The 27,067-nt window shown below is 41.8% G+C and overlaps 1 protein-coding gene across 1 annotated transcript in view; it reads right to left on the bottom strand.

The window, feature by feature from the left end:
* The window catches only part of LOC124550615 (GTP-binding protein Rhes-like), a 475,888-nt gene that overhangs the window by 51,382 nt on the left and 397,439 nt on the right, over positions 1-27,067 (bottom strand). Inside the window, exon 3 of the mRNA XM_047125341.1 lies at positions 11,774-12,225. Within this exon, the coding sequence (XP_046981297.1) occupies positions 11,774-12,181 (408 nt within the window). The 5' untranslated portion in view covers positions 12,182-12,225. The remainder of the gene's footprint in view (positions 1-11,773; positions 12,226-27,067) is intronic.

The following is a 27,067-nucleotide window of genomic DNA, read 5'->3' as shown; positions in this document are numbered from 1 at the left end:
TGATCTTTTGTTTACTAGAAGATAAACGAGCACAGCATCTGCAAACAACCCAAGACGGCTGCTCATATATATATAAGAGCAGAGGTCCTCTAACATTACATTGGGAAACACCAGCATTCACTTCTGTTTTACTCGATGACTTTCCGCCAATTACTACGAGCTGTGAACTCTCTGGCAGGAAACCACAAATCCAGTCGCATAACTGAGACTACATTCGATAAGCAAGCAGAGTCTGCGGATGTTTGACTCACACTTTGAGCTCAGTTACGCTAACTAAGCGACAGTTCGTTGCATGCAGTTCATATTTACTGTGATAAGTACATATAGTACCTTCAATCTGAAGAATAAAGTTTAAACTGTCAAATCATTCCCTGCCACCAATGATCGGTTTCGAAATACGAATTTGAGTTGTGTTTTTTTTTTTGTTTTTTTTTGTTTTTTGTTTTACGGATTGCGGGAAGTGTCGATACAAACAGGGACAGTTCCTAATATTTATACGCATGATATAACAAAATGAGATACGATTTCGAGACTTGTTCAGTTTTTTAGTACATTGTAAAAGACATCAGAAAGTCCCAGCACTCACTTTAATCACAAGGTGCATAACAGCTGTCGTTTGGAGCCGAACACTTTCCATTTCACCATTAAAATGTATTAAAAACTGTTTATTTTAGTTCACGTTCTTTATAATGTTTGGGAATGCAGTCGACTTCGTTTAGGGAAAACATTATATGCTGCAAGTCCAATTAATCATTTTTCTTTATGCATGATAGTGGTTAGACCCCCTTACTAACAAGTCATCTTTCGAGTAGTCTATTATTAGTCGGAATGGCACCATATACAGGCAAGATTAGTTACAACAGTTAACCGTTGGTACTTCTACACTCACCGTGTAAAAGTCAGATGTACCGCAGAAGCTGCAACTGAGTGTTCTTTTGGAGTTTAATTATATTTCTTTACGGCAAAACTGCTTCAGGTGAGCATAAGTTCAGTTTCACGGACAGAATAGTTACGGAAGATATTTCTGTTCTTTACTTATAGCATGGATCCCATATCATCAGTGAGAAGAAAAAAGAACGTCGTCTGAAGTCAGCACAATTAATAGATATTTTGAAGTAATAAATCTTGAAATTGAAGCTCTTTTTGATCACGAAGATGATAGTGATTCACCTTTGGTCCCGAAGACAGTGAATCCGTGCCTCCTAGTCGTCAAAGGGAAGGCAGCCTACAGAAGTAATGATTTCTTTATTGGTTGGTGTGGAACTCAGTGGAATATAACACCACCGCCACGCAATTCACTTCGAGTACACAGTATCATGAAAATTGGACTTGAATCAGTAGCAGGTATTGTAACTGTCACTATAATAATGCATGAGATTATTTTACCTCGCCAGGAATGTTAGAGGAGATCACTCATTGTACTAACTTAGATGGTAGGCGCTTTGCTAGTATCAAGAAAAAATTGGCAGATATTACATCTGAGAAGATGAATACATATTTTGGACAACTACCAGACAAAACAAAATAAACTTGTGTTGCTTTTGCTACAGTAAATACACAATTGGAGAAACCTCAACAAATTCTACTACGGTTAATTTTTTCACGAGTGTTTCTTTATATGAAGAACTATGTTACGAAAAGATTACAGTTATCGAACCAAGAACAAAAGAAATTCGCACCAGTAATGAAGGCTTCCGGACCCAGAGAATTTTTATCTTCATCGTATGATCCTGATGACTGTTTTACAACTAAATTATATTCCCAAAAAAACAAAAATTCCATACAGCTCAGATCTCTGCACCAAAGTGCCACAGTTGGGGTAAAATGAAGCCAGAGAAGTTTTACTCAACAACAAAACTAAATAAGGAACTGATTTTCCTGACCAGAAGCCAGAGACCGTCAAGAAGGTGGCCTTTTGCCATATGGACATTTGTACCCATAAATACTATGTTTATTTTGACAGCAACAGTCAACTAGCTTGAAGGCAGCTCTGAAGAAAGGAGCATTTCCTCAAGAAATTAGGGCAAAATGTAACAACTCACACCTCCAAAAGAATTTTCTGCAAGCCATGCCAAGTTGTGACATTACTCGCCAACAGAGAACTGGAAGATCACCAAAAAGATGTTCCGTGTGCCCACATAGATTAGGCAGAAAAAGCGATGGAACGTGCAACAAATGCACAAAAAACATTCACTAAAACATAAATAATTATTTGTAAAATAGTATTTTTCATGAGAAGAAATTCCTGTTTAAGCACAGTATAACCGAAAAATTTTGTATAATCTCAGATGAATCATAACGTACTTTATAATTTTGTATTTTGTGTACTAAAATGAAGGTCACAGTATCATGTTAAGTACTTTCTTATTTATTATGTGCCATCAAACCACCAAACTTTGATAATAGTGTTCTATGAAACGCTTTTTTATTTTTTGTGTGGTGTGGGTGTTCTAGACGCCTCTCGTTCCCTTTAGCGACTCAAGACGCTCATGCATCCAAGGGTTAAAAAGCAGGTGTTCAACTGAAAAATTTACCCTACGTATGATCAGACATAGCAAGAATCCTGAATTAATGAGTTAATTTAAATCGTGCATTATTACCCACGATTTTATATAGCAGACACACGTCAATTCTTCGTGCTCGTAATAAACACTAAAATTAACAAGTAGTCCAGTATATGCCAAATGTGTACATTGACAAACTTCTTAATTCGAAAATAAACAAAAACCACACAGTAATTATGAGAAACTGGGGTATGACCTCGTAGCTATGGAGAAAGCAAGATGACAATGACAGTTTCCATTGTTGGGACTTCAGATTTATTTCAGTGAAGGATAAACGAGGAATGAGCAACATATATGAACTATGAAGACTTTTTTTATGGTTTAAATTGTATTAAATGTAACTCGCCACTATGCAATATACGGTTTACCCATACCTTGGGGTAAAAGTAGGTACTCTGAGGGGTAGAAACGGAAAATGTAATTTTATGTTTTCTGTCTGATGCATGGGACACAGCTACAATCAAGCAAGTCATCATCTCTGTACAATCCTCATGGGCCCACTTCTCACACTTTAAATACATTACTCAATCATCTGATTTTCTTGTTTATGAGTAGATCTCTTTGTAAAGAAGACAAGACATTTCATTCTCATCTTCAGAATAGCTTTCTCCCCATACGTTTTCAGACTGTTCCGACATTTTTTATGCTCTAGACCCGGAATTCTTCAATAAATTTTTAACCGGCTAGTAAGGCGCTTTTGTGACATTGAATTCATTTTTGTAGGAAGACTGCGCGATCACGCCGCGTTTTCGTCTGCATCTGGTTGAGAATGGTCTTTCGTAATGAGGAACTGGCTTTACACTCTTTGGTGATACGGCGAACGAAGGCTGTATCTGCAAGTCAGTGGACGAGCCAGGATGTGGAGAACAAGCAATAACTGACACTTTTGTTTCCTGGGAATCTTGCATTACTCTTTCTGTTGTATTTAACAGCGCAAAGTCCTGCTCACCATTTGCATCAAGTGGAAAAATACCTGTCTTTCTAAATCGATATAGGTCATTTTGCGTTGTTGTTGTTGCAGTATATGCATTGCAATCAAATGAGCCATTTGGTACTGGGTCGCCACTCTTCCCGGATGGCTACTAAATCCTCTCTTCATTTCCTGAGAGTATAAAGCACTTAATGGTCCCATCTCAAATGAAAATACTCCTATTCAATAAGGGATAATTATTCAAATTATAGCGACAAAAATAATCCATAAACTAGCGCAAAATAATTGTAAATTCTATATTAAATTATAAAATTAAAACGTGTACACACAAGTAGCGTACCGTTAAAAGCATATACTTCTTACGTCACACATATAAGTAATACGTAACGAAGTCATGGGGTAATATCAGGCAGTGCCGGTTTTACCCCACTGCTTGTACCAGGCTTTACCCCAGCTGTACCACATCTATAAAATTACTCCTGGATAAGAAAGAAGATGAAGAAACGTTTAATGTGACATATGTTCATAAAACCTGATAAAAGTATTATTCATTGTATTACCGGTTTCAGATTTTAATACGATGATTTAAGTTCCTTACTGAACACAAAATATCACAATGTAAGATACAAAACCACAAAAATCTACTAAATCATTTTGCTCAACAACATCGCGTCTGACGTCACCAAGTCTCATGACGGTACTGAAGTTTCCTGTTGTCTCCATTGTTTAAGGAACAAAAATGAGAGTTCCTGGTTTCACACCCACAGCCGATTATACCCCAACTTCCCCTATATAAAATAACATCAGTCCATAAATACGACCGAATGCACCGAGTGTAATAAAATGTTCAAATGTGTGTGAATTCCTAAGGGACCAAACTTCTGAGGTCATCGGTCCCTAGACTTACACACTACTTAGACTAAATTATTCTAAGAACAAAACACACACCAATATGTCGCTGAGTTTCAAAAAGATGTAATAGGGCTGCAAGAGGCTGGATGTTGCTGCTGCGATCCTGCAGAAATACTTAGCAAGAATGAAGCCCCTGTACATGACTGTAGACAGCGGTGGTCACGAGAATGTATGGTCACAAGAACATTGGGCTCTGGATGACCACAGGGCACTACTGCAGGGGGAAGACCATCGTGTTTGGCATGCGCTCTGTCGCACTGTACCGCGTCTGCAGCAGCAATTTGAGCAGCAGTTGGCACAACAGTGACGCAACTGTTGCTAATTGGTTACTTCAAGGATAGCTCCGAGCCAAGATGCCCTACAGTGCGCATTCCAATAAGTCCAAACCACTGCCATTTGACATTTCGGTGGTGTCAAGCAAGAGCTTTTTGGAGGGTAGAGGGGAGGCCTGTTATGTTTTCTGAATGGAGGCCAGATATGTTTTCAGATGGTAGCTGGTTCTGCCTCAGTATGCCAGTGATGGCCATGTTTCGGTTACAAGGAGGCCACTTGAGGATCTAAAAAAAAACTGTTTGTGTGCTGGACACACTGGGCCTAAACTTGTACGTATTTATTGTCTGGGACGTAATTTCGTATAACAGCAGAGCACTCTCGTGGTTACCCTACCCAACCAGACTGAAAATTTGTACTTCAGTTTAGTGATTCGACTTGTTGTGCTGCCATTCATGAACAGCATTCCAGGGGGTGTTTTCTGCCAGGATAATGCTCACTCACATACCACTCTTGTCAACCAATGTGCTCTGCAGAGTGTCGACATGTCAGCTTGACCTGCTCGATCACCAAATCTGTCCCCCATCAAGCACATATGGGACATCATTGGGTGACAACTCCAGCGTCATCGACAATCAGCATTGACCGTCCCTTTATTGAAGGAGAGGCACACGGCAATCAGTCGCAATCCCATTAGTTTTTGTTATTCTTGCAAACCTAGATTTCGGCTGTAAACAGACATTTCATTGAATTTAGGTTACAATCCAACAGACTCAAATGCACTGAAGATGGCTATTTACAGGACAAATCTAGATTTTGCAAGAATAATAAAAATTAATGAGATTGTGGGTAATTGCTGTACGCCTCTTCCTTCCTTATAGTGTACAGTCGCTTTGCACAACGGTTCCTTACGGAATCACAGTTGGTTTCTCCCTGTATTGATCAAACAGATACAACAGGCATGGAACTCCATCCCCAAAAACTGACACCTGACACCTGTGCAACGCAATGCACGCCCAATTGCATGATTGCATTCAACATTCTGGTGGTTACACAGGTCATTAATGTACCAGAATTCCACATTTACAGTGGCTTATCTCACACACACATTAACCTGTGATCTTGCAGTGTTAATCACTTTAATATGTTAGTAGACAAATGTATTCCCGAATTTTCATTACTTTATGTTAATTATTTTTTCGTCTTACGATTTTTTCCCATCGTGTCATGACCGTGGAATCAGTATCGACTGAAAATGACTTTACGTAGTGGTCCAGTTCCTCGTGGCAACTGCCGACACATGGTACAAATGTTTCAGCACCAATCCCTATCCAATGAAATAGGAAGCTCTGAGAAAGTACGCTCGGATAAGAATGGGAGAGGTGTTGATTTACAAAAATGACTACACGCTAAATTTGATGGTTCACCTCATTCACCGCCAAAGATAGAGGATCATGGTATGCCCAGCCCAGGTTGTCCAGATTAATGTGGATGTATGTGAGGTTCTACTGTTTTTAGATAAAGTGGCGGAGAAGGGGTGCCCACAGGAAATCCTGGAGCTGCAGTCTTATTTGCAAAGGTCAGGTACAAACTGGATGTATTGTATGTACGAATACAAAGTGATAGGTGCAACTTGCTATGAGTAAGGTAGACCTAAAAGAGTGATACAGTTCGAGCTACACGTTGGTGGTTTGTTGATTAAAAGTTACAACTTGTGACAGATAAATCACTGAAAGCACTCTTAGTCCATAGCCGGACCTACCTAGACGATGTCACAGAATACGACGTCCATCACTAACTGGAAAACTTACAGCGATGCAAGAGGACTTACTTCTGCTGAGCAAATACTCCAGCATATGCAATAGTGTTATGATAACTGGCACCACTCAGTTGTAGAGACAAGTGTTGCAATATCTGTCACCTTGCGGCATTGACTGTACTTTGTGAAGCCTGCGTCTATTTTAGATAGACGACTGCTCACTTTTATGAACTTCCAGTACGACTACTGCCACTGGACTTGATCACCCATAGAAAATAAAGCTTAGTTAATAAGAATTAGTTAAGGAGCCAGCTGATAAAGAGTTGGCGAAAATGAGTTGTAATGTGGGAAACAAAACATTTCCAGACCCATGTTCATGTGACATAATTTCTTAGTCTACGTGAGAGGAATGTGTCCTGTAATTTGTGCCATACATTTTGTTATACCCTGGATTCTCTTTTCCCAGAGAGACAATTTATATATGCTTTTTGTAACTCACCACTTTCTTCCAAAACTGTTACATCATCTCCATTCATAACAATAGTGACATTTATTTCCATTAATCTGCATACCTGGGTTTACTAACTATATTCAGTTCTGAATCAGATCATGTATATACACATTAAATGAGGTTGGTGACAGGATACAACATTGTCTGAGACCCTTATGATTTCTTAGTGTTATTATTGCTAACTTTTATCATTATTTTTGTGTCTTCGTCTAAGCTTTTTACATCTTCAGTAAGATGAATAGGTTATACAGCTCCAATCAGTATGTCCCATAGTTTGTTTCTGTTAACGTCAAAAGCTTTACCGGAATCGGTAACAGCTAGATGTGTCTCTAAGTATCCTTCACGTCCGTTCTGTAAAATTCTGTACACCCTACGAAAATAAGAGGCAACACGACGGAATTATCTAAATGGCATGGAAATCGATGGATCATTTACAGACAAATAAACGATAACAATATCGGAAAAATTTGTCATTTATTCAAGAGAAAGAACAATCCAGTAACGTGTTGGTCCACTTCTGGTCGTTATGTAAGCAGTTATTCGGTTTGACATTGCTTGAAACGGTTGTTTGATGTCCCACTCAGGGAAATCGTGCCAAAATCTGTCCAACTGGCGCGTTAGAGCGTGAAAATTGCAAGGTAGTTGGATGGTCCCACCCATAATGCTCCAAACGTTCTCAGTTGGGAGAAAATTGGGCGACCTTGTTGGAAAAGGTAGGGTTTGGCAACCACAGAGACAAGCAGTAGAAACTCTTACCGTGTGCGGGCGGGCACTATCTTGCAGAAATGTAAACCCAATAGGGCTATCCATGAAGGGCAATAAAATGGACCGCAGAGTATAAACAATGTACCGCTGCGCTCTAAACGTGCCGCGGATGACAATCAAAGGCGTCGTGTTATGAAAACTGGTATCCCAGACCATCAGCCCTGATCGTCGAGTCAAATGGCGGACGACGATCGGGTTAGTATCCCACCAGTGTCCAGGAGCATCCACACACGTCTTCGGCCTGGAATGTCATTGACTGGAGTAAAATTGTCTTCAGTGATGAGTCCCGCTTCGTATGAGCCCCAAAACCGTTTCTGCGGACCCCCCGACAGTGGTGGGATACCAAATTGACTGTCGCCCACCATACAGCCCAACAACTGGGATTGGTGGTCTGGGGTACCATTTCCTTTTTGACATAGCACAGCTCCTTTGTTTGTCATCCGCTGCGCCGTTACAGCACAGCGATACCTCGATGACACACTACGCTCAGTCTTGTTTCCCTTCATGTCATGCCATTCTGCGATCACATTTCTGCAAGATAACGCCTGCTCGCATTGGACGAGAGATTCTACTGCTTGTCTTCGTTGGTGGACATCCAGTTTTAATCTTACTTGCTAGCTGGCATGTTCTTCACAATAAACACCTGCGTTTGCAGTTGTATTTTGTGCATGATTTTACGAGACCACATAATGTAATCTTGCGCTGAAGATGATTACTGTGTGATTGAAATCAATATAAAGTATTGGTAAAGAAACGGTTTCAGGTTTATTCGACATCCAACAACTCTGGCAGTCAATGCCAAGTCAACTGCTTGCATAAGGACCAGGCGTAGACAAAGCGTTATTGACTTGCTCTAAACGTGGAGCTGTTTCTCTTGAATAAAGCATCCAATGTTTCTGAAATCGTAATCAATTTGTTCGTCTGTATATGTACGTCATATCCACCGATTCCACCGATTTGCGTCCCATTCGGACACGTCCTTCATCGTGTGTCATTTCCGCATAAATAGCATTTCGGAATCTACTCTTTTGTTCTAATAGGAGACTATAACAGTCACAATTGTTATTTTTTTTTAATTTTGTAGAGTGAGTTGATGAGGCTAGTTCCTGAATCATTTTCATAAACGTTTCTTTGATTTCTTTAAAAAGTGTTATTGGTAATAATTAAAAAACTTGGTTGATGATTATTAAAAGTTTATGACTAGCTCTTGTGTATTTCGTGGAGAACGTTCGAGGGTAATCCAAAATGCAAGGTCTCCTATTTTTTATAAGTACAGAACTCTGTTTGTGTGGCAGTTGGTCACACTGTTATGCAGAGTGCTTCACGCGCTGTGTGTAAACTTGCGCACGCCGCGCTGAGGCGCTCAGTCTTGGCTTGGCAGCAGTTGAAAATGGAGCTCACGTTGGATGTTACCGCCAAGTGCGAACTGCGCGCTGTTATTCGGTTTTTGAACGCAAAGGGCACTGCGCAGATTGAAATCCATTGCCAGCTGACGGAAGTGTATGGTGAGTCGTGCATGGATGACAAAAATATTCGTAAGTGGTGTAGAGAGTATGCAGCTGGTCGGACCGAAATTCACGACGAACAAAGGAGCGGGAGACTGTCAGTGACTGAGGAGACTGTGTTGAAGGTTGGACAAAGCATGCGTGAAGATCGGCGGATTACCCTGGACGATCTCTGCACGTTGGTTCCTGAGGTTTCTCGAAGCACCGCTCACAGAATTTTAACGGAAACATTGTACTACCGGAAGGTGTTCGCAAGATGGGTGCCACGCATGGAGACTGAGGACCACATGCGGCAACGAGTTGATGCTTCCCGCACATTGCTTCACCACCTTGCAGCCGAACAGAACAACTTTCTGGACTCAATTGTGACCGGTTACGAAACCTGGGCATACCACTTTACACCTGAGACCAAGCAACAATCACGCCAGTAAAGGCATCCTTCTTCGCCAAAGCCGCGGAAATTTAAACAAACACAGTCTGCCGGTAAAGTCATAACAACCGTTTTTTGCGATCGGAAAGGGGTATTGTTGGTCGAGTTTATGCCCACTGGGACCACAGTGACTATCACCTGTTCCCTAAGTTATATATATAAATGAACTAGTAGATAGTGTCGGAAGTTCCATGCGGCTTTTCGCGGATGATGCTGTAGTATACAGAGAAGTTGCAGCATTAGAAAATTGTAGCGAAATGAAGGAAGATCTGCAGCGGATAGGCACTTGGTGCAGGGAGTGGCAACTGAAGCTTAACGTAAACAAATGCAATGTATTGCGAATACATAGAAAGAAGGATCCTTTATTGTTTGATTATATGATAGCGGAACAAACACTGGTAGCAGTTACTTCTGTAAAATATCTGGGAGTATGCGTGCGGAACGATTTGAAGTGGAATGATCATATAAAATTAATTGTTGGTAAGGCGGGTACCAGGTTGAGATTCATTGGGAGAGTGCTTAGAAAATGTAGTCCATCAACAAAGGAGGTGGCTTACAAAACTCTCGTTCAACCTATACTTGAGTATTGCTCATCAGTGTGGCATCCGTACCAGATCGGGTTGACGGAGGAGATAGAGAAGATCCAAAGAAGAGCGGCGCGTTTCGTCACAGGGTTATTTGGTAAGCGTGATAGCGTTACGGAGATATTTAGCAAACTCAAGTGGCAGACTCTGCAAGAGAGGCGCTCTGCATCGCGGTGTAGCTTGCTGTCCAGGTTTCGAGAGGGTGCGTTTCTGGATGAGGTATCGAATATATTGCTTCCCTGTAGTTATACCTCCCGAGGAGATCACGAATGTAAAATTAGAGAGATTCGAGCGCTCACGGAGGCTTTCCGGCAGTCGTTCTTCCCGTGAACCATACGCGACTGGAACAGGAAAGGGAGGTAATGACAGAGGCACGTAAAGCGTCCTTCGCCACACACCGTTGGGTGGCTTGCGGGGTATAAATGTAGATGTAGATGTTAAAAGAAAATTGGCCGGAAAGCGATTCAGCTCCATCGAGGAGGTGAAAGAAGGGGTTCATAACTTTCTGAATAGCATGGCGGCGCGATTGTATGGCATGGGCATACAAAAACTGCCACAGCGTCTACAAAGATGCATTGACAGAAATGGTGATTATGTCGAAAAATGTAAATCGCTGTAGAAATGAACAGGTCTATGTACGTATAAAGAAATAAGAGACCTTACTTCTGGGATTACCCTCGTACATATGGCCCCATAAATAAAAACTTCGAGGTTCGCCGATGACATTGTAATTCTGTCAGAGACAGCAAAGGACTTGGAAGAGCAGTTGAACGGAGTGGATAGTGTCTTGAAAGGAGGATATAAGATGAACATCAACAAAAGCAAAACGAGGATAATGGAATGTAGTCGAATTAAGTCGGGTGATGCTGAGGGAATTAGATTAGGAAATGAGACACTTAAAGTAGTAAAGGATTTTAGCTGTTTGGGAAGCAAAATAACTGATGATGGTCGAAGTAGAGATGATATAAAATGTAGACTGGCAACGGCAAGGAAAGCATTTCTGAAGAAGAGAAATTTGTTAACATCGAGTATAGGTTTAAGTGCCGGGAAGTCGTTTCTGAAAGTATTTGTATGGAGTGTAGCCATGTATGGAAGTGAAACGTGGGCGATAAATAGTTTGGACAAGAAGAGAATAGAAGCTTTCGAAATGTGGTGCTACAGAAGAATGCTGAAGATTAGATAGGTAGATCACATAACTAATGAAGAAGTATTGAATTGGATTGGAGAGAAGAGAAGTTTGTGTCACAACTTGACTAGAAGAAGGGATCGGTTGGTAGGACATGTTTTGAGACATCAAGGGATCACCAGTTTAGTATTGGAGGGCAGCGTGGAGGGTAAAAATCGTAGGGGGAGACCAAGAGATGAATGCACTAAGCAGATTCAGAAGGATGTAGTTTGCAGTAGGTACTGGGAGATGAAGCAGCTTGCGCAGGATAGAGTAGCATGGAGAGCTGCATCAAACCAGTCTCAGGACTGAAGGCCACAACAACAACATATGGCCCCATTCGGCATCGGGGGCTATGCCAGGGGTGCCGTGCTCACCTGCTGCCGGAGGCGGCGCACCTCATCCCAGGAGGCGTCGTCGTCTATGGCGTAGACGAGCAGGAAGGCGTGCGCCGTGGCGATGGAGAGGGCGCGCATGGCGGGGAACTGGTGCGCGCCCGCCGTGTCCAGGATGTCGAGCGTGAGCGCCGCGCCGTCTGGCAGCTCGTACTCGCCGCGGTGCAGCTCCTCCACCGTCTGGCGGTACTTGGCCGGCCAGCGGTCGTACAGGAACTGCGAGATGATGGCCGACTTGCCGACGCGCGCCGCGCCCATCACCACGACGCGCTGCTGCTGGCTGACCGCGCCGCCGCCGACGCCGCCGCCGCCGGCAGCCCCAGAGGAGGACCTGGAGGGCGAGTCGGTGCCCAGCGAGGGCAGGCGTAGGCGGCCGCCCGCTCCCGGCATCCTAGAAGAGCGCTTCTCGGAGGAGTAGCTAACGGGGGCTGGACCTGCAATGAGGAAACGCCGAGCTCAGGAACGTACTACTCAGTGACTATAAAACCTGACTCGTTAAGCCGCGCCATAACTACTCTTAAATCTTCTCCAGTGCTTCATATTTCGATTTGTCTTTTGGAATCTTCTTCAGCACTCCACTAAAGTGCTCCGAGTGTTCAGCCATCCTGGGACAACTGTGTGTGAAGGATATATATATATATATATATATATATATATATATATATATATATATATATAAAGTAAGGTCTCCTATTTTTTATAAGTACATTGACCTGTTATTTCTACAACTGTTTTCATCAGTTTAGTGCTTGAACATGTAATGTTGATGCATTAAGTTGTTCTGAAAGCGGTGCTGATATTCAAAACAATAAAATCGGGTTAAAAGCTGTGAGCTATCTGGGGAAGTTAACCTTGCATTACTGCATTACTGAGCAACTGTTTCAGCAGGTATCCAGTCTAGCTTACCAAATTCCCAACCAGACTAACATTAATTATAATCTTTTAATAGTCATCTTACGACAACCAGTTAAATAAAACGAAATAAAATCAGTTTGTATTTGGACACTTATTTTAACATTGATCACTGTTCCGCTAAAATTTCAGCATATTAAACTTGATTCATGATTAAATTGGTGCCTTATTTAGGAGTGTGAAAATGTGAGTTTGTAATCTTACAGAGCACATAAAATATGGAGCCGAGATTGGGGGACTGCATACAACACTACATTCATAAAATAACACACGAAGAACATTGAAACATATGCAAGAGGAAATTAACCACAATCAACCGATTCAATTTTCACCCAAAGAAGTTACGTTCGTAGCGCAATCCTGTCCGTCATGAAATTACCACACACTGGTATACTAAATTCATACTAACTCTCTGTGAAATCTTCCCAAAAAGAATAGCTGAGGGCTACTTTGATGATTGCACCACATGCTTCACGTGGTCAACTTGATTTACACAAAGAGTGTAACTCGACAATAATTTTGATAATGAAAATAAATTTCATCGAAATGCAATTTACAAAAGAAAAACCTCGAACTGGTTACTATCGTCTTACTATTAACCTGATGGGTCAAACAATTGTATAAGCACGTGGTACTGGTCTCACAAAGTACACCCCACGTGGGTTGAATATAAAGGAAAGTTCCTATATTGAAAAATATTGTCAAGACGGGACGTTATAATCTCATGCACATTGGCATTTAAGATTGATAATCTTAGAGTTACGGATCATCAACACATGGTTCCACTTTACTCACAAAGTAGTGACAAAGCAATTACTGGAAGATATTCTGAAATTGACACTCGGATTGCACTGCGTTGCAATTTAAGATAACATAAGATATTTTAGATCTAAACCTGAAGTACAGGCGTGGGCCCCTACCAAGGGTGCTTCACAGATACAAACGGAAGTTACCATAGCTACCTGTTCTGATGTTGGTCCTACTGTTCTCTAGCAGACACGCTTGTCTGCTACCATCAAGCATGCAACTAGAAATACATTTGCTCATTCATCCTTTCATACAGAAGGGAAGGGGGATGACAGTATCTTATCATATACACTACATAAAAAAAGTGCATGTAGGTTCCATATGAGTCTGTGTGACATGAATTACATATAAATTGTGTTTTAAAGTGTAGTAGTGTAACAGATCGTTCATGTTTATGTGTAAAAGTAACAAATGGTTCAAATGGCTCTGAGCACTATGGGACTCAACTGCTGAGGTCATTAGTCCCCTAGAACTTTGAACTAGTTAAACCTAACTAACCTAAGGACATCACAAACATCCGTGCCCGAGGCAGGATTCGAACTTGCGACCGTAGCGGTCTTGCGGTCCCAGACTGCAGCGCCTTTAACCGCACGGCCACTTCGGCCGACGTAAAAGTAACACGTTCCACTGCTCAGTCTCCGACCAGATGGAGAAATTCAGAAGTGGAATGTATGCCGTAAATGACAACAGATTTAAGAAATTAACATGAAAGGAATCCAACAGAGACCTTTCAAACATTTAGCTATTTTTCGACATTATCACCATTTCTGTCGATGCATTTTTGTAGATGCTGTGGCAGTTTCTATATGCGCCATGTCATACCAGCTCGCCGCCTTGCTGTTCAGAAACTTATGAACCTCCTCTTTCACCTCGTCGTCGGAGCTGAATCGCTGGGACCACAATTAACGCTGACAGGTACTGTGAGACTCTGAAAAAACTCAAACGGGCAATTCAGAACCGGAGAAGAGGAATGTTGAGCAATGGCGTACACATTCTCCATGACAACGCTCGCCCACACATCGCTCGGTAAACCGTTGCTCTCCTGCAACAGTTTCAGTGGAACATAATCACCCACACACTCGATAGTTCTGACTTGGTGCCCAGTGACTATCGCCTGTTCCCTAGGTTGAAAGAACATTTGGCCTGAAAGTGATTCAGCTCCAACGACGAAGTGAAAGAAGAGGTTCATAGCTTTCTGAACAGCGCGGCGGCGAGCTGGTATGACATGGGCATACAAAAACTGCCACAGCGTCTACAAAAATGCATCAACAGAAATGGTGATTATGTCGAAAAATACCTAAATCTTCAAGCTATAAACTGATGTAAACCATTGTAGAAATAAACAGGACTATGTAATTATAGAAAAATAGACCTTACTTTTGGGATTCAAATGGCTCTGAGCACTATGGGACGCAACTGCTGTGGTCATCAGTCCCCTAGAACTTAGAACTACTTAAACCTAACCAACGTAAGGACAGCACACACATCCTTGCACGAGGCAGGATTCGAACCTGCGACCGCAGCAGTCGCACGGTTCCGGACTGCGCGCCTAGAACCGCGAGACCACCGAGGCCGGCTTTGGGATTACCCTCATATATATATATATATATATATATATATATATATATATATATATATATATATATGTGTGTGTGGGGGGGGGGGGGGTAGCACATGCCACCTATTACCTCAGTTATTTGCTGGATGCACTACAGTGTCTGTCTTCATGTACAGTTCTTTCCCTCTACAGCTCCCTCTAGTACCATAGCAGGTAATCATCGACGTCTTAACAATGGTCCTATCATCTTAACTATGCCACTTGTAAGTGTTTCCCATAAATTTCTTTCCGTTCCAATTCTACGCGGAACCTCACCATTCTTTATGTTATCAGTCCACCTAATTTTCAACATTCGTCTTTGGCGCCACGTCTCAAATGCTTCAATTCTCTTCTTTTCCGGTTTTCCAACAGTCGGTGTGTCACTACCATACAATGCTGTGCTCGAAACGAACATTACAGAAATTTCTTCTTCAAGTGAAGGCTATTAGATTTCTCTCGGCTAGGAATGCTCTTTTTGTCAATGCTAATCTCCTTTTTATGTTATTGCTCCGTCCATGATAGGTTATTTTGCTGCCTAGGTGGCAGAATTGCTTAACTTCATCTACTTCGTGACGTTAATTTTTCTCGCTTTCTTCATTTGTGCTACTTCTCATTACTTTCGTCATTCTTCGACTTACTCTCAATCTATAGTCTGTACTCATTACACTTTTCATTCCTTTCAGCATATCATGTAATTCTTCTTCACTTTCACTCTGGATAGCAATGTCATCAGCAAATCTTAACTTTCATATTTTCACCTTGAATTTTAATTCCAGTCCTGAATCTTTCTTTTATTTCCATCATTGCTTCTTCGATGTATAGATTAAATACTGGGGCGAAACACCGCATCCCTGTCTCACAACTTTTTTTATCAGGGCACTTCGTTCTTGGTCTTCCACTCAGATTATTCCCTCTTGGCTTCAAAATGGTTCAAATGGCTCTAAGCACTATGGTACTTAACATCTGAGGACATCAGTCCCCTAGACTTAGAACTACTTAAACCTAAGGACATCACATACATCCATGCCCGAGGAAGGATTCGAACCTGCGGCCGTAGCAGCAGCGCGGTTCCGGACTGAAGCGCCTAGAACCACTCTGCTTCAGCGGCCGGCCGTCTTGGCTCTTTTACATGTTGTACATTACTTGTCTCTCCCTGTAGCTAATCCCATTTTTGTTATCATTTCGAACATCTTGCACTATTTGACGTTGTCGAACGTTTAGGGTTACATAAGGAGCCAACCACTAGTGATGCAGTCACACATGCTTCATGTTGTCATCCAAGGCGCTGTGAAGTGACTTTTTCAGCTCATTAATTGATCGCATCCTTAATCTACCTCTCGGTGAAGATGCCACCACTACTTGCTCTTGTGGCTCAATTTTCCAGATTCTGAGTTTGACCACGGCATCCCTCATATGCGTCGTGCTCCCGCTTCGTGAAGCTGTGCTGTGCATGCCAGTGAGTAAGGTAACTAAACGATTTTTCTGTATGTATTTTCACTGTCTAGTTTCCTATCCTTTTTAAATCCAAATAATTCACGTTTATCAAACCATAAAATTTATTTGTTACAGTTTTTTATCATTCCGGTTCTTTTCAGGAACACATTTGAGAGGCATTTGGGATTTTCAACCTTTTAATATCCTAATCGCATTTTTCCCGTGTATTTGAATCGTATAATCATTTTTATGGACGGCGTGCCCCGTGAGTAAGTTTTCGTAAAATCTTTTTCCGTGGAGTACGCTCTAACACGAAATGGGATGAGGAAGTTTTCTTATACCTATTTTTGTAAGTTAATCTGGAGGTGCCTACCACAGGTGAAACGCGTCATTGAAATTTGAAACTCAAAACCTTCGCTAACAAGACCGTATTTTGATCTCTAGGGCTTACCTTCCCGTAGACAACAAGGTTATTTGAGACGGAGCACATTCTTGAATTGGTTGAGTAGTGGGAAGGAAGTCGGCTGAGCCTTTTCAAAGAAATCATGCTACCATTTCGCAGGACCGAGTTAGATAAATCAGAGAAAATCTAAATCAGTATTATGGGTCTTGAATGTGAACCGTCGTCCTCGCGATTGCGAGTACAGCATACAACCCCTGCGCCACATACTTTCGAATTCCAGTGTAAGAGGATCCCAGTAGGGGGAACGAAATGTCGAACACTGGACAAATTTTAAGATTAAATTGGGTGGCACAAACTTCTCAGGAAATTTTATCAGCAATGACAACGGCCACGAAAGCTTACAGACATGTACGTTTGTATGCTTTTTAGTGATTGAATCTTAGATTGCTGTCGTATTGGAAAAAGAGCGCTTCTGTTACCATTGTGAATGAAATATACTGAAGACAATTAAAATTCCAGCTTCTTGAAGGCGGCGCGCATCAAACGTCAAATAGACATCGACATCGGGAATGGAAACAATTAGCATTACAGTCTAGGCACTGAAAATAGGTAGGAGGAACGAAATTTACTTTCTGTGTAAAAGGAGTTATTACGCAAGGAGTGTGTAATTCTAAACTCACATTTCGGTTTTGGTTGATACCGGTATCTTGTCAAGCCCGTGTAAGAGAGAGAATACCACAACGTGCCCCATTTCGACAATGGAAGGACCATGATTGCTTGGGACTTCACGACTCTAACGCAGGTATGAATCTGATGGTTTTATGAGGGTCGTACTAAATGCAAGCGACACCACAGCACAATACTTCGATTACAGTAAAAGTCACGACACGACAACAGAAAGGAATAGCACACACTAACACACAAACGCAGATCATCACACAGAGTAGCAGACATAATAAAGAAACAAGGATTACATATTGCTTACAGAACAAGAAACACATTCCAGTCACATTCACAAACAGAAATAGACAAACCAGATAAATATCAAGAAGCAAATATATATAGACAGAAAGTCAAGGAAGTGAATCAGTGTATCTGGGAATCTACATCTACATGGCTACTCCGCAAATCACACTTAAGAGCCTGGCAGGGGGTTAATCGAACCACCTTCTCTACCTCGTGATGACCGGGTGTTGTGTGATGTCCTTAGGTTAGTTAGGTTTAAGTAGTTCTAAGTTCTAGGGGACTGATGACCATAGCTGGTAAGTCCCATAGTGCTCAGAGCCATTTGAACCACCTACATAGGCAGGAGTTTCAAACCTAAGTGCAAAGCACATATAAGAAGTTGGAAGTACGAACACAGCCGTTCTATCTTTACCACAAACCTGATTAAACATTGACACGAACCACTCATCACGGAACAGGACATTAAAATTATTAGAGTGAACAATAACAACAGCAAAATTTTCTTATGCAAAGAGCCCTTGCAATAAAAGAGAAAGTAATTAATTACCAAATTATAACAATAAATCTCTCCTCTCTCCGTCTCTCTCTCTCTCTCTCTCTCTCTCTCTCTCTCTCACACACACACACACACACACACAGACACACACACAAACACGCGCGCGCATACATACACATACAAACACACAAAATAAATGAGCAGATATCAAACCAGCCATATATACCACAACACAAACAAGAGACGAAGGATAAACACATCAGCAGCTGGCAACATGACAAAGTGTAAAGACACGCATTCATTACAGAGTGTTGAAATAAATGTCGTCGAGGAAGCGGCCATCTGGAGTGTGAAAACAGAGTAAATACATGTCCACGACGACACAGATGGATTAACAACCTCGGAAATCGTAACACCAAACGACATTTTAATCTCAAGAAAATTGTGCAGCAATACTTGTTACTGACCTTAAAAACAAGAGAATAACGAAAGAAAATGTAATATTGTAGCATACTTGCAATTACTACATAACGCATTTATTATATGCATGAAGCAAACACGTTTTACAGGTCACTGAAGACGCTTCACACGTAAAAGAAGCGATATGCGTATGGCAAAAAAGCAAACTGCTTTTCGTTTAGTTTGAAGGAGGAATATACCTCCATGATCTTGTAACTGTACTACGACCACGGTTCTCAGTGTGTCTGATTTCCTCAATACAGCATAAAATTGAAATCATCTACAAGGGGGCTCGTCTGCAATAATCGCCTGCCCAAAGGATTGCATTCTGTTTGAGGCTGAGACTTACCAAATTTCGTATTTCCGAATATCTGAACAATTTTGAGGCATGTGATAGTCAGTTACACTGATTCATTAAATTATACTTAAAGAGATGTACGCCAGGTTTTATTTACATAGAATTATTATCCAAGAGATGTACGTCAGCTCTACTCACAGAAGTGTTTTTTTATGTTTTCGCCCTTACATCTAGAAACAAAAAGAATTTTGTAGAAATCCCATGCTTTTACCATTTTTGGCGTTCGTTAATTCCTTATTTATGTCCATAAATTGAATATTATAGACTAAACTCCGGTGAAGGTAGAACAATGATCACGTCGCTCGTACATAACAAAATTTCACCATTTTTTTTCCTGCGCGCATAAAAAGATGCACAATACACGTACTTTCTCGAGGCCAGAACAGTGCTTTAAAAGTTCATGTTGCACTTAGAATTCCTTTGATTTTTTAGTTCTCGTGTCTCTAAGACGTTATTGCAAGGAGCAGAATCTATTTTTAGAGGGAAATCAAGAGGTACCGCAATGCCTTAATTTCATGTAGGCAACTCTAATTCTGAGAATGGGACGAGGTGAACCGTGTTGTTGTGATTCTTAGCAGCAGCACAACCGAAGACAAAGTAACATGGACACAACTATAGCTCTCTTAATAGCACATATTTAAACACAATTACCCCGATTTCTATTTTAAATATCATCAGAAGAATACAAATTATCGTTTTTCTGTAACTTCTGATTTTCAAAAGCTAGGAGGTAATACACATTGCTGCAAATATATTAACCAAATAAAACCAACATATATTTGACCGAAACAGGTTTCACAGGACCAATATGACTGCATGTAAGGCAGCGTGTTCAATAAAAGTCTTGCATTAATTTTCCGAACCCATCAATCTGATTGAAATGTCGAAGATTTCCTGTCGTTGATAACAGCGTATTCCAAGTAACAAAATTTTGATTGTAACTAGAAATATTTAACTTATCGCAGGTGCTATCAACGTCCTGCAACAGAGACTGTAAATAACTGTGAAATGAAAATTCGATCGAAGGTCATTTTTATTTTTTATTTTTAATAACTGCTGTTGAGGGTGCTAAGATATACTTCGACAAATACTTGCGGAATAACACACACCTTTTGGCCCATTTTCTAAACTTTAGAGTAAAGAATTGACAATATATTTTTTGATGAACAAAGTGGAAGGCGCTAAACTAATAGTATGAAACTCTTCTACAAACAACTGACAGATGGTTCAGATGGCTCTAAGCACTATGGGCCTTAACATCTGAGGTCATCAGTCCCCTAGACTTAGAACTACGTAAACCTAACTAACCTAAGGACATCACACACATCAATGCCCGAGGCAGGATTCGAACCTACGACCGTAGCAGCCGCGTGGTTCCGGACTGAAGCGCCTAGAACCTCTCGGCCAGCGGGGCCGGCAACAACTGACTACTTTTATGCATTTCGAGTAGAGTGGCTGAAATGTGTAAGCGAGAAAGTTATCTAAAGTGAAAACAAAATTTTATTGCTTTAAAAATATTATAGGAAAGGCTCTTTGAATTAACAAATTTCCGCAAAGAACACTCGCTACATGGGAACTGAGATTACTTTCGTTGATATCAAGTAGACCTCACAATGTTCAGTTTATTGCCAAGAGTAATAGAATTTTAAGAATTTCCGCAAGTTCTTCACAGAGGCTTCCTCTGACCTCAAGTGCCAGCTGAAAGCTAAAAGTGTAATTTACTTCCAAAAACGAGAATAGGTCTTCTTTCTAATGAGCTAGCACACGAAAAAACTTCAAGTACAAACCACTAAACAGACTTTTTCCTCGGAACCTGTCTTGTTGTGAATACAAAGGAAAAAGGAGAAAAATATGTTTGCTCGCTACACAGAATTCAGCTACTAGAGTACAACTGCCCCAAGTAAATAAGTTTCGCCTACAATTAAGGTCACTAAGCTCTTCATTTACAAAGGATGTGCTGTCAGCCTCAGAGAAGCATACGCACTGCTGAGAACTTGCGGTATAAAGCGGTAACAAGTTCCACGCCAGCTGCCACGACTTTCACGTTTAAGCTCTACGTCTGTTGGAAAAAGTATTTAACGAGGACAACGAAAGTTGGCAGTCTGACAGAGCAGTAATGTGCTATAAGATGCGCTGCCAACATAAAATTACTCGAATGCAAGTTCTATCCTCTTCATGAAAACTTGTTAACCTATTAATGAGTAGAACTTTGAGATGCGGCCAGCGACAGCTATTAAATTTCATGCTGAACTGAAATAAAATGAACCGGCTGACGGCTGTAATTGGTAACTTCTTTACTGTCACACCTCACCGCCTTCCGTGCTGTTCCCTTGCAATCACCACAGGTGTGCCACCGCGCTATTCGGCCAGTTGACCTGTTTTATTTGACAACTTCCCCTCTTCAGGAGTTTAATTTTTTACTACAAACGTTGGGGGTGTATCGGTGCGCTAATATGACACTGTTTTCACCTGAAGACGCTGTTTTAATGCAGCAAAAACGGCTGTGACAATAAAGAAATCACCGTTTACCGCTGTCTTCTGGCACATTTTAGATGCGTCAACTTTACTCATAAAACCACATAAGTTTCAGATAGCTGTTGGAGGTGTACGAGATGTTTGTCTGCAACGCCTTTTACCCTACGTTCAACAATTGGTCTGTTTTTTTCCGATTGCACAACATGCTGTGCCTCGTGGCAGTGATATGCAAAATCTTTCAAAAAGAATGTTAATTGCGAAGATATACAACAGATGATGCTAACAGTGGGACAGTGTTATATTGAATAGTTAATATTATATATTATATATGCAGTGAGATACTAAAGTTGGTTGTGTTTTTCTCTTTATGCACTCTTCAGAATAACAATTTATGTCTTTTGAAGAGCTTACTTTATTAAAGACGAGAAACGTTTGTTAACTCTTACAACGGAGCTCTATTTATTTTTTAGTCATCAGTCTTTTGACTTGTGTGATGAGGCCCGCCACAAATTCCTGTCCTGCCCCAAACTCCTCACCTCACAGTAGCACCTGCAACCTACGTCCTCAATGGATTGCTGGGTGAGTCTTAAACTCTGTCTTCCCCTACACTTCTTTCCCTCTTCAGCTCCCTCTAGCACCATGGAAATCATTCCTTGATGTCTTAACAATGTCCTATCATCCTGTCGCTTCTCCTTGTGCAGTGCTTCCCACATATTCCTTTCCCCTCCGATTCCGCGCAAAACCTACTCATTCCTTACTTTATCAGTCCACCTATATTTCAACATTCTTCTGTAGCACTACACCTCAAATGCTTCGATTCTCTCTGTTTCAGTTCTCCCACAGTTCATGTTTCATTACCATACAATGCTGTGTTCGAAACGCACATTCTCAGAAATCTGTGCCTCAAATTAAAGTCTATATCTGATAATAGTACACTTCTATTGGCCAGAGATGTCCTTTTGGCCAGTGCTAGTCTGCAATTGACGTCCTCCTTGCCCCGTCCGTCATTGGTTATTTTCCTGCCTACATAGCAGAATTTCTAAACTTCATCTACTTGGTGACCATCATTCCCGATGTTAAGTTTCTCGCTATTCTCATTTCTGCTTCTGCTCATTACTTCCATCTTTCTTCGATTTTTTCTCAATCTATACTCTGTACTCATTAGACTGTTCGTTCCATTCTGGAGACGCTTTCATTCAGGATAGCAATGTCGTCAGCGAATCGTATAACTGATATCCTTTCAAAAAAAAAAATGTTCAAATGTGTGTGAAATCTTTTGGGACTTAACTGCTTAGGTCATCAGCCCCTAAGTTTACACACTACTTAACCTAAATTATCCTAAGGACAAACACACACACCCATGCCCGACGGAGGACTCGAACCTCCGCCGGGACCAGCCACACAGTCCATGACTGCAGCGCCAGACCGCTCGGCTAATCCATCGCGGATGATATCCTTTCGCCTTGAATTTTAATTCTACTCCTAAAGCTGTCTTTTATTTCCCTCATTGCTTCTTCATGTACAGATTGAACAGTAGGGGCGAAAGTCTACATCCTTGTCTTATAGCCATTTTAATCCGAGGACTTCGTTCTTGGTCGTCCACTCTTATTATTCCCTCTTTGCTGTTGTACACATTGTATATTACCCGTCCCTCCCCATACCTTACCCCTATTTTTCTCAGAATTACTAACATCTTGCACCATTTTAGATTGTCGAACACTTTTCCCATGTCAACAAATCCTGTCACCCTGTCTTGATTTTCCTTTAGTTTTGCTTCCATTATCAATCGCAATGTCAGAATTGCCACTCTGGTGCCTTTACCTTTCTTACAGCCAGACTGATTGTCATCTAACATACCCCTAATTTTGTTCTCCTTTCCTGTGTATATTATTCTTATAAATAACTTGAATGCATGAGCTATTAAGCTGATTGTACGATAAGTCTCGCACTTGTAAGCTCTTGCAGTCTTCGGAATTGTGTGGATAATATTTTTCCGAGAGTCAAATGGTATGTCACCAGACCGGTACATTCTACACACCAATGTTTTGTTTCCACTTCCCTTCTGCCTTATCTTAAGTTCTCCAAAGATCTCTTAAATTCTGACTCTAGTACTGGATTACCTACTTCTTCTAACTCGACATAAACGATACACTGAGTAACCAAAAAATAAAACGAAGCGTCCAGGATATAAGGTCCGATGTCTATGTAATTTCAATGTAAATAATTACAGTTGCAGTTCTGTGTTAATCACCGTGAGAGCGCATTAGTGTTGATCCTGTTCATTGCTGTTACCAGGCCTGATACTGCATAAAAAGCGTGTGAAGGCGTAAGATGTCGAGCGACAGCCTTATCAGCACTTGAAAGAGTTTGAAAGCGGCCTCATTATGGGCCGGCTGGTCCAGTATCCAGATTAGTGGCATATGCGGACGTGACACTGCCTGATGTTACACTGTGTGAAATCGCGAGGGCAAGCATACTAGCCTATGTTTTCGACGAGAACGCCTGACCACCACAAGGGACGATCGTCCTATTGTGCACATCGTAGACCCTTTACATTAGCGCCCGCCTTCCGAGAGCAAGTAATTGACTTTTGTTACGTTCTGTAGAAACCTGCACCATTGGATAGAGACTATAAGCAGCCGGACTAGAGGAATTACAGTACCACGCATGGCTTCTGTTACAACACAGTGCAGTGGTGACTTGACCGGCGAGTATGGAGTGCTGACGCATGGCGTTGAAGTGTGTTCAGCGGTGACTCACGATTCTGCCTACCCGCTACCACGGATGACCATCGGAGGCTCGTTTGAGGGCGAGTTGGTGAGTGGTCTCGCTCTTCCAGTGCTTTGGAGAGGCACAGCTGAGTATTCCTGGGGTGGGAAGCCATCGAGTATTACTTGGGGGAACAATGACGGGGCAACCGTATATCACGGACATCCTACTTCCCTCCCGACAGTATCATACTTCCACGTATCAACGGGACAATGCTCGTCGACACGTGTCACGCGTCCCTATGAGCTGCCTGCATGATGCTGACGTACTCCCGCGGTCTGCAACATCCCTAGTTCTGTCTGCGATAATACACGTGTGGAACCAGCACAGATGTCAACTTCGTCCTAGAGCTGGTATCCTGGATAACATGGAACAGTTACAATAGTTGTCGGTTAGCTTGCAGCAAGAGGAGATACAAGGGCCTTATGAGACCCATCCCAATCGAAGCAGTGCATACGTCCAGGCCAGAAAGGTTGTAATATCCTGCTGTTAAGTGAGCTCATACTGGCAAGTTCTTCATAAATTTGACCCGATTTTGCAATCACTGAAAGAAATTCACACATATTTACAATTCACACAATTTCATTTCATCCCTCTCCCCCTCCCCCCCCCCCCCACCACCACCACCATTTGGGTGCTTGACCTTTTTCTTAGGCAAGGTGACAAGCCATGATATACCTTCCAATAATCGTGCCGGCCCTCATCGTGCCGGACCTCCTCCTTCCGGCTCAGTGCAACAACTTGACGTGGCATGGACTCAAGAAGTGTTCTGCAGAAGTACTGAGTCATGTTGCCTCTATAGCCTTCCGTAATTGCGAAAGTGTTGCCAGTGCAGGATTTTGTGTAAGAATTGACCTTTCGATTATGACCTATAAATGTTCGATTGGATTCACGTGGCTCGAATTAAACTAAAGACGAACACGTTGGAAATTTGTGGTAAGGACTATGGGACCAAACGTCTGAGGTCATCGGTCCCTAGGCTTACGCACTAGTTAATCTAACTTGAACTAACTTACGCTAAGGACAACACACACAGCCATGCAGGAGGGAGGACTCTAACCTCCGACGGGAGGTGGCATGTTGACTAGGCCTATTATCAAACATAAAAATTTCATCGTTGGATGGAAACATAAAGTCCATGAATGGCTACAAATCGTTTCTATGTAGCCGAACGTAAATGAGGACCCAGTGCATTCCATGTAAACACAGCTCCACACCATTACGGAGCAACCAACAGCTTGCACAGTACCTTGTTGACAACTTGTATCCGTGGTTTCGTTGGGTCTGCGCCGAATATGGACCCTTCTGTCAGTTCCTAGCAATTGAAATCAGGACTCATCTCACCAGGCCACTGTTTTCCAGTCGTCTAGGGTCCTACCGACATAGTCACAAGCCAAGTGGAGGCACTGATCCGTGCTGTTATAAAAAAGGCATTCGCCTTGGTCGTCTGCTCCCATACCCGATTGACACCAAATTTCGCCGCACTGTCCTAACGGACACGTTCATCGTACGTCGCATAATGATTTCTGCGGTTATTTCAAGCAGTGTTACCTGTCTGTTAGCACTGACAACTCTGCGTAAACGCCGCTGCTCTCGGTCGTTAAGTGAAGGCTGTCGGCCACTGTGTTTTCCGTGGTGAGAGGTAATGCCTGAAATGTGATATTCTCGGCACACTCTTGACGCTGCGGATGTCAGAATACCGAAATCGCTAACGATTTCCGATATGTGATGTCCCATGCGTCTAGTTCCACTACCATTCCGCGTTCAGAGTCTGTTAATTCCAGACGAGCGGCCATAATTACCTCGGAAACCATTTTCCATTTAGTCACGTGTGTACAAATGACAGCTTCACCAATGCACTGACCTTTTATACCTAGTGTATGCGATACTACCGCCATCTGTATATGTGGATATCCTTATCCCATGACTTTTGTCACATCAGCATATGCTGAAATTTTGCAAACGTGTAGAACAACCGCGAAGGAATAGTGTACACTTACTTGATAAACGCCCTGTAACATTGTAGTAACGCGTCGGAATACATGTTGTTAGCCTTTATCCACTCACTAAAACAGATTTTTTCACTCTTGAAGAAGTCTTGTAGTTTGTATCAAATCAACTTTACAGCCGTTTAGAGTAATTAGATCACTGTGTCCCAGGTTCGGTTCCCAGCCAGACATTCGATGTTTCTGTTGTCCTAATCGTTTCACCTCACCTTCATCATGAATACGTGCAAACCGCTGAAGTGGCGTCAAATAGAAAGTCTTGCACCAAGCGGTCGAACAACCCCCTAACGGGGTCTATTGGCCAATAATGCCATAAATGATATGTAATGGACTGAGGCGATCCGGAAAGCGTTCCCAATTCACCTGTTTGCAGCTAAAGCCGATCTGAGATTATCTGATCTTCGAACATCTATTATATTCCGACGCCACGTTTTCGCACATGGGTTCCTTATAAAAACGTTGTAAACTAACTATCCTATGTATTTGCGTTTACTTATTTTCAGTTATTAGAACAATGAATCCATCTCTTGTGTTTGTCTTTTCTTTGTATACTTCTCCTTTCAAACATTCTAATGTATTTTTACATTTACCACT

The sequence above is a fragment of the Schistocerca americana genome, chromosome 1, assembly GCF_021461395.2.
Source record: "Schistocerca americana isolate TAMUIC-IGC-003095 chromosome 1, iqSchAmer2.1, whole genome shotgun sequence".
Classification (NCBI taxonomy): Eukaryota; Metazoa; Arthropoda; class Insecta; order Orthoptera; family Acrididae; genus Schistocerca; species Schistocerca americana.
The sequence above is the reverse complement of the archived record's forward strand: the minus strand, read 5'-3'. Positions and strand labels throughout refer to the sequence as shown.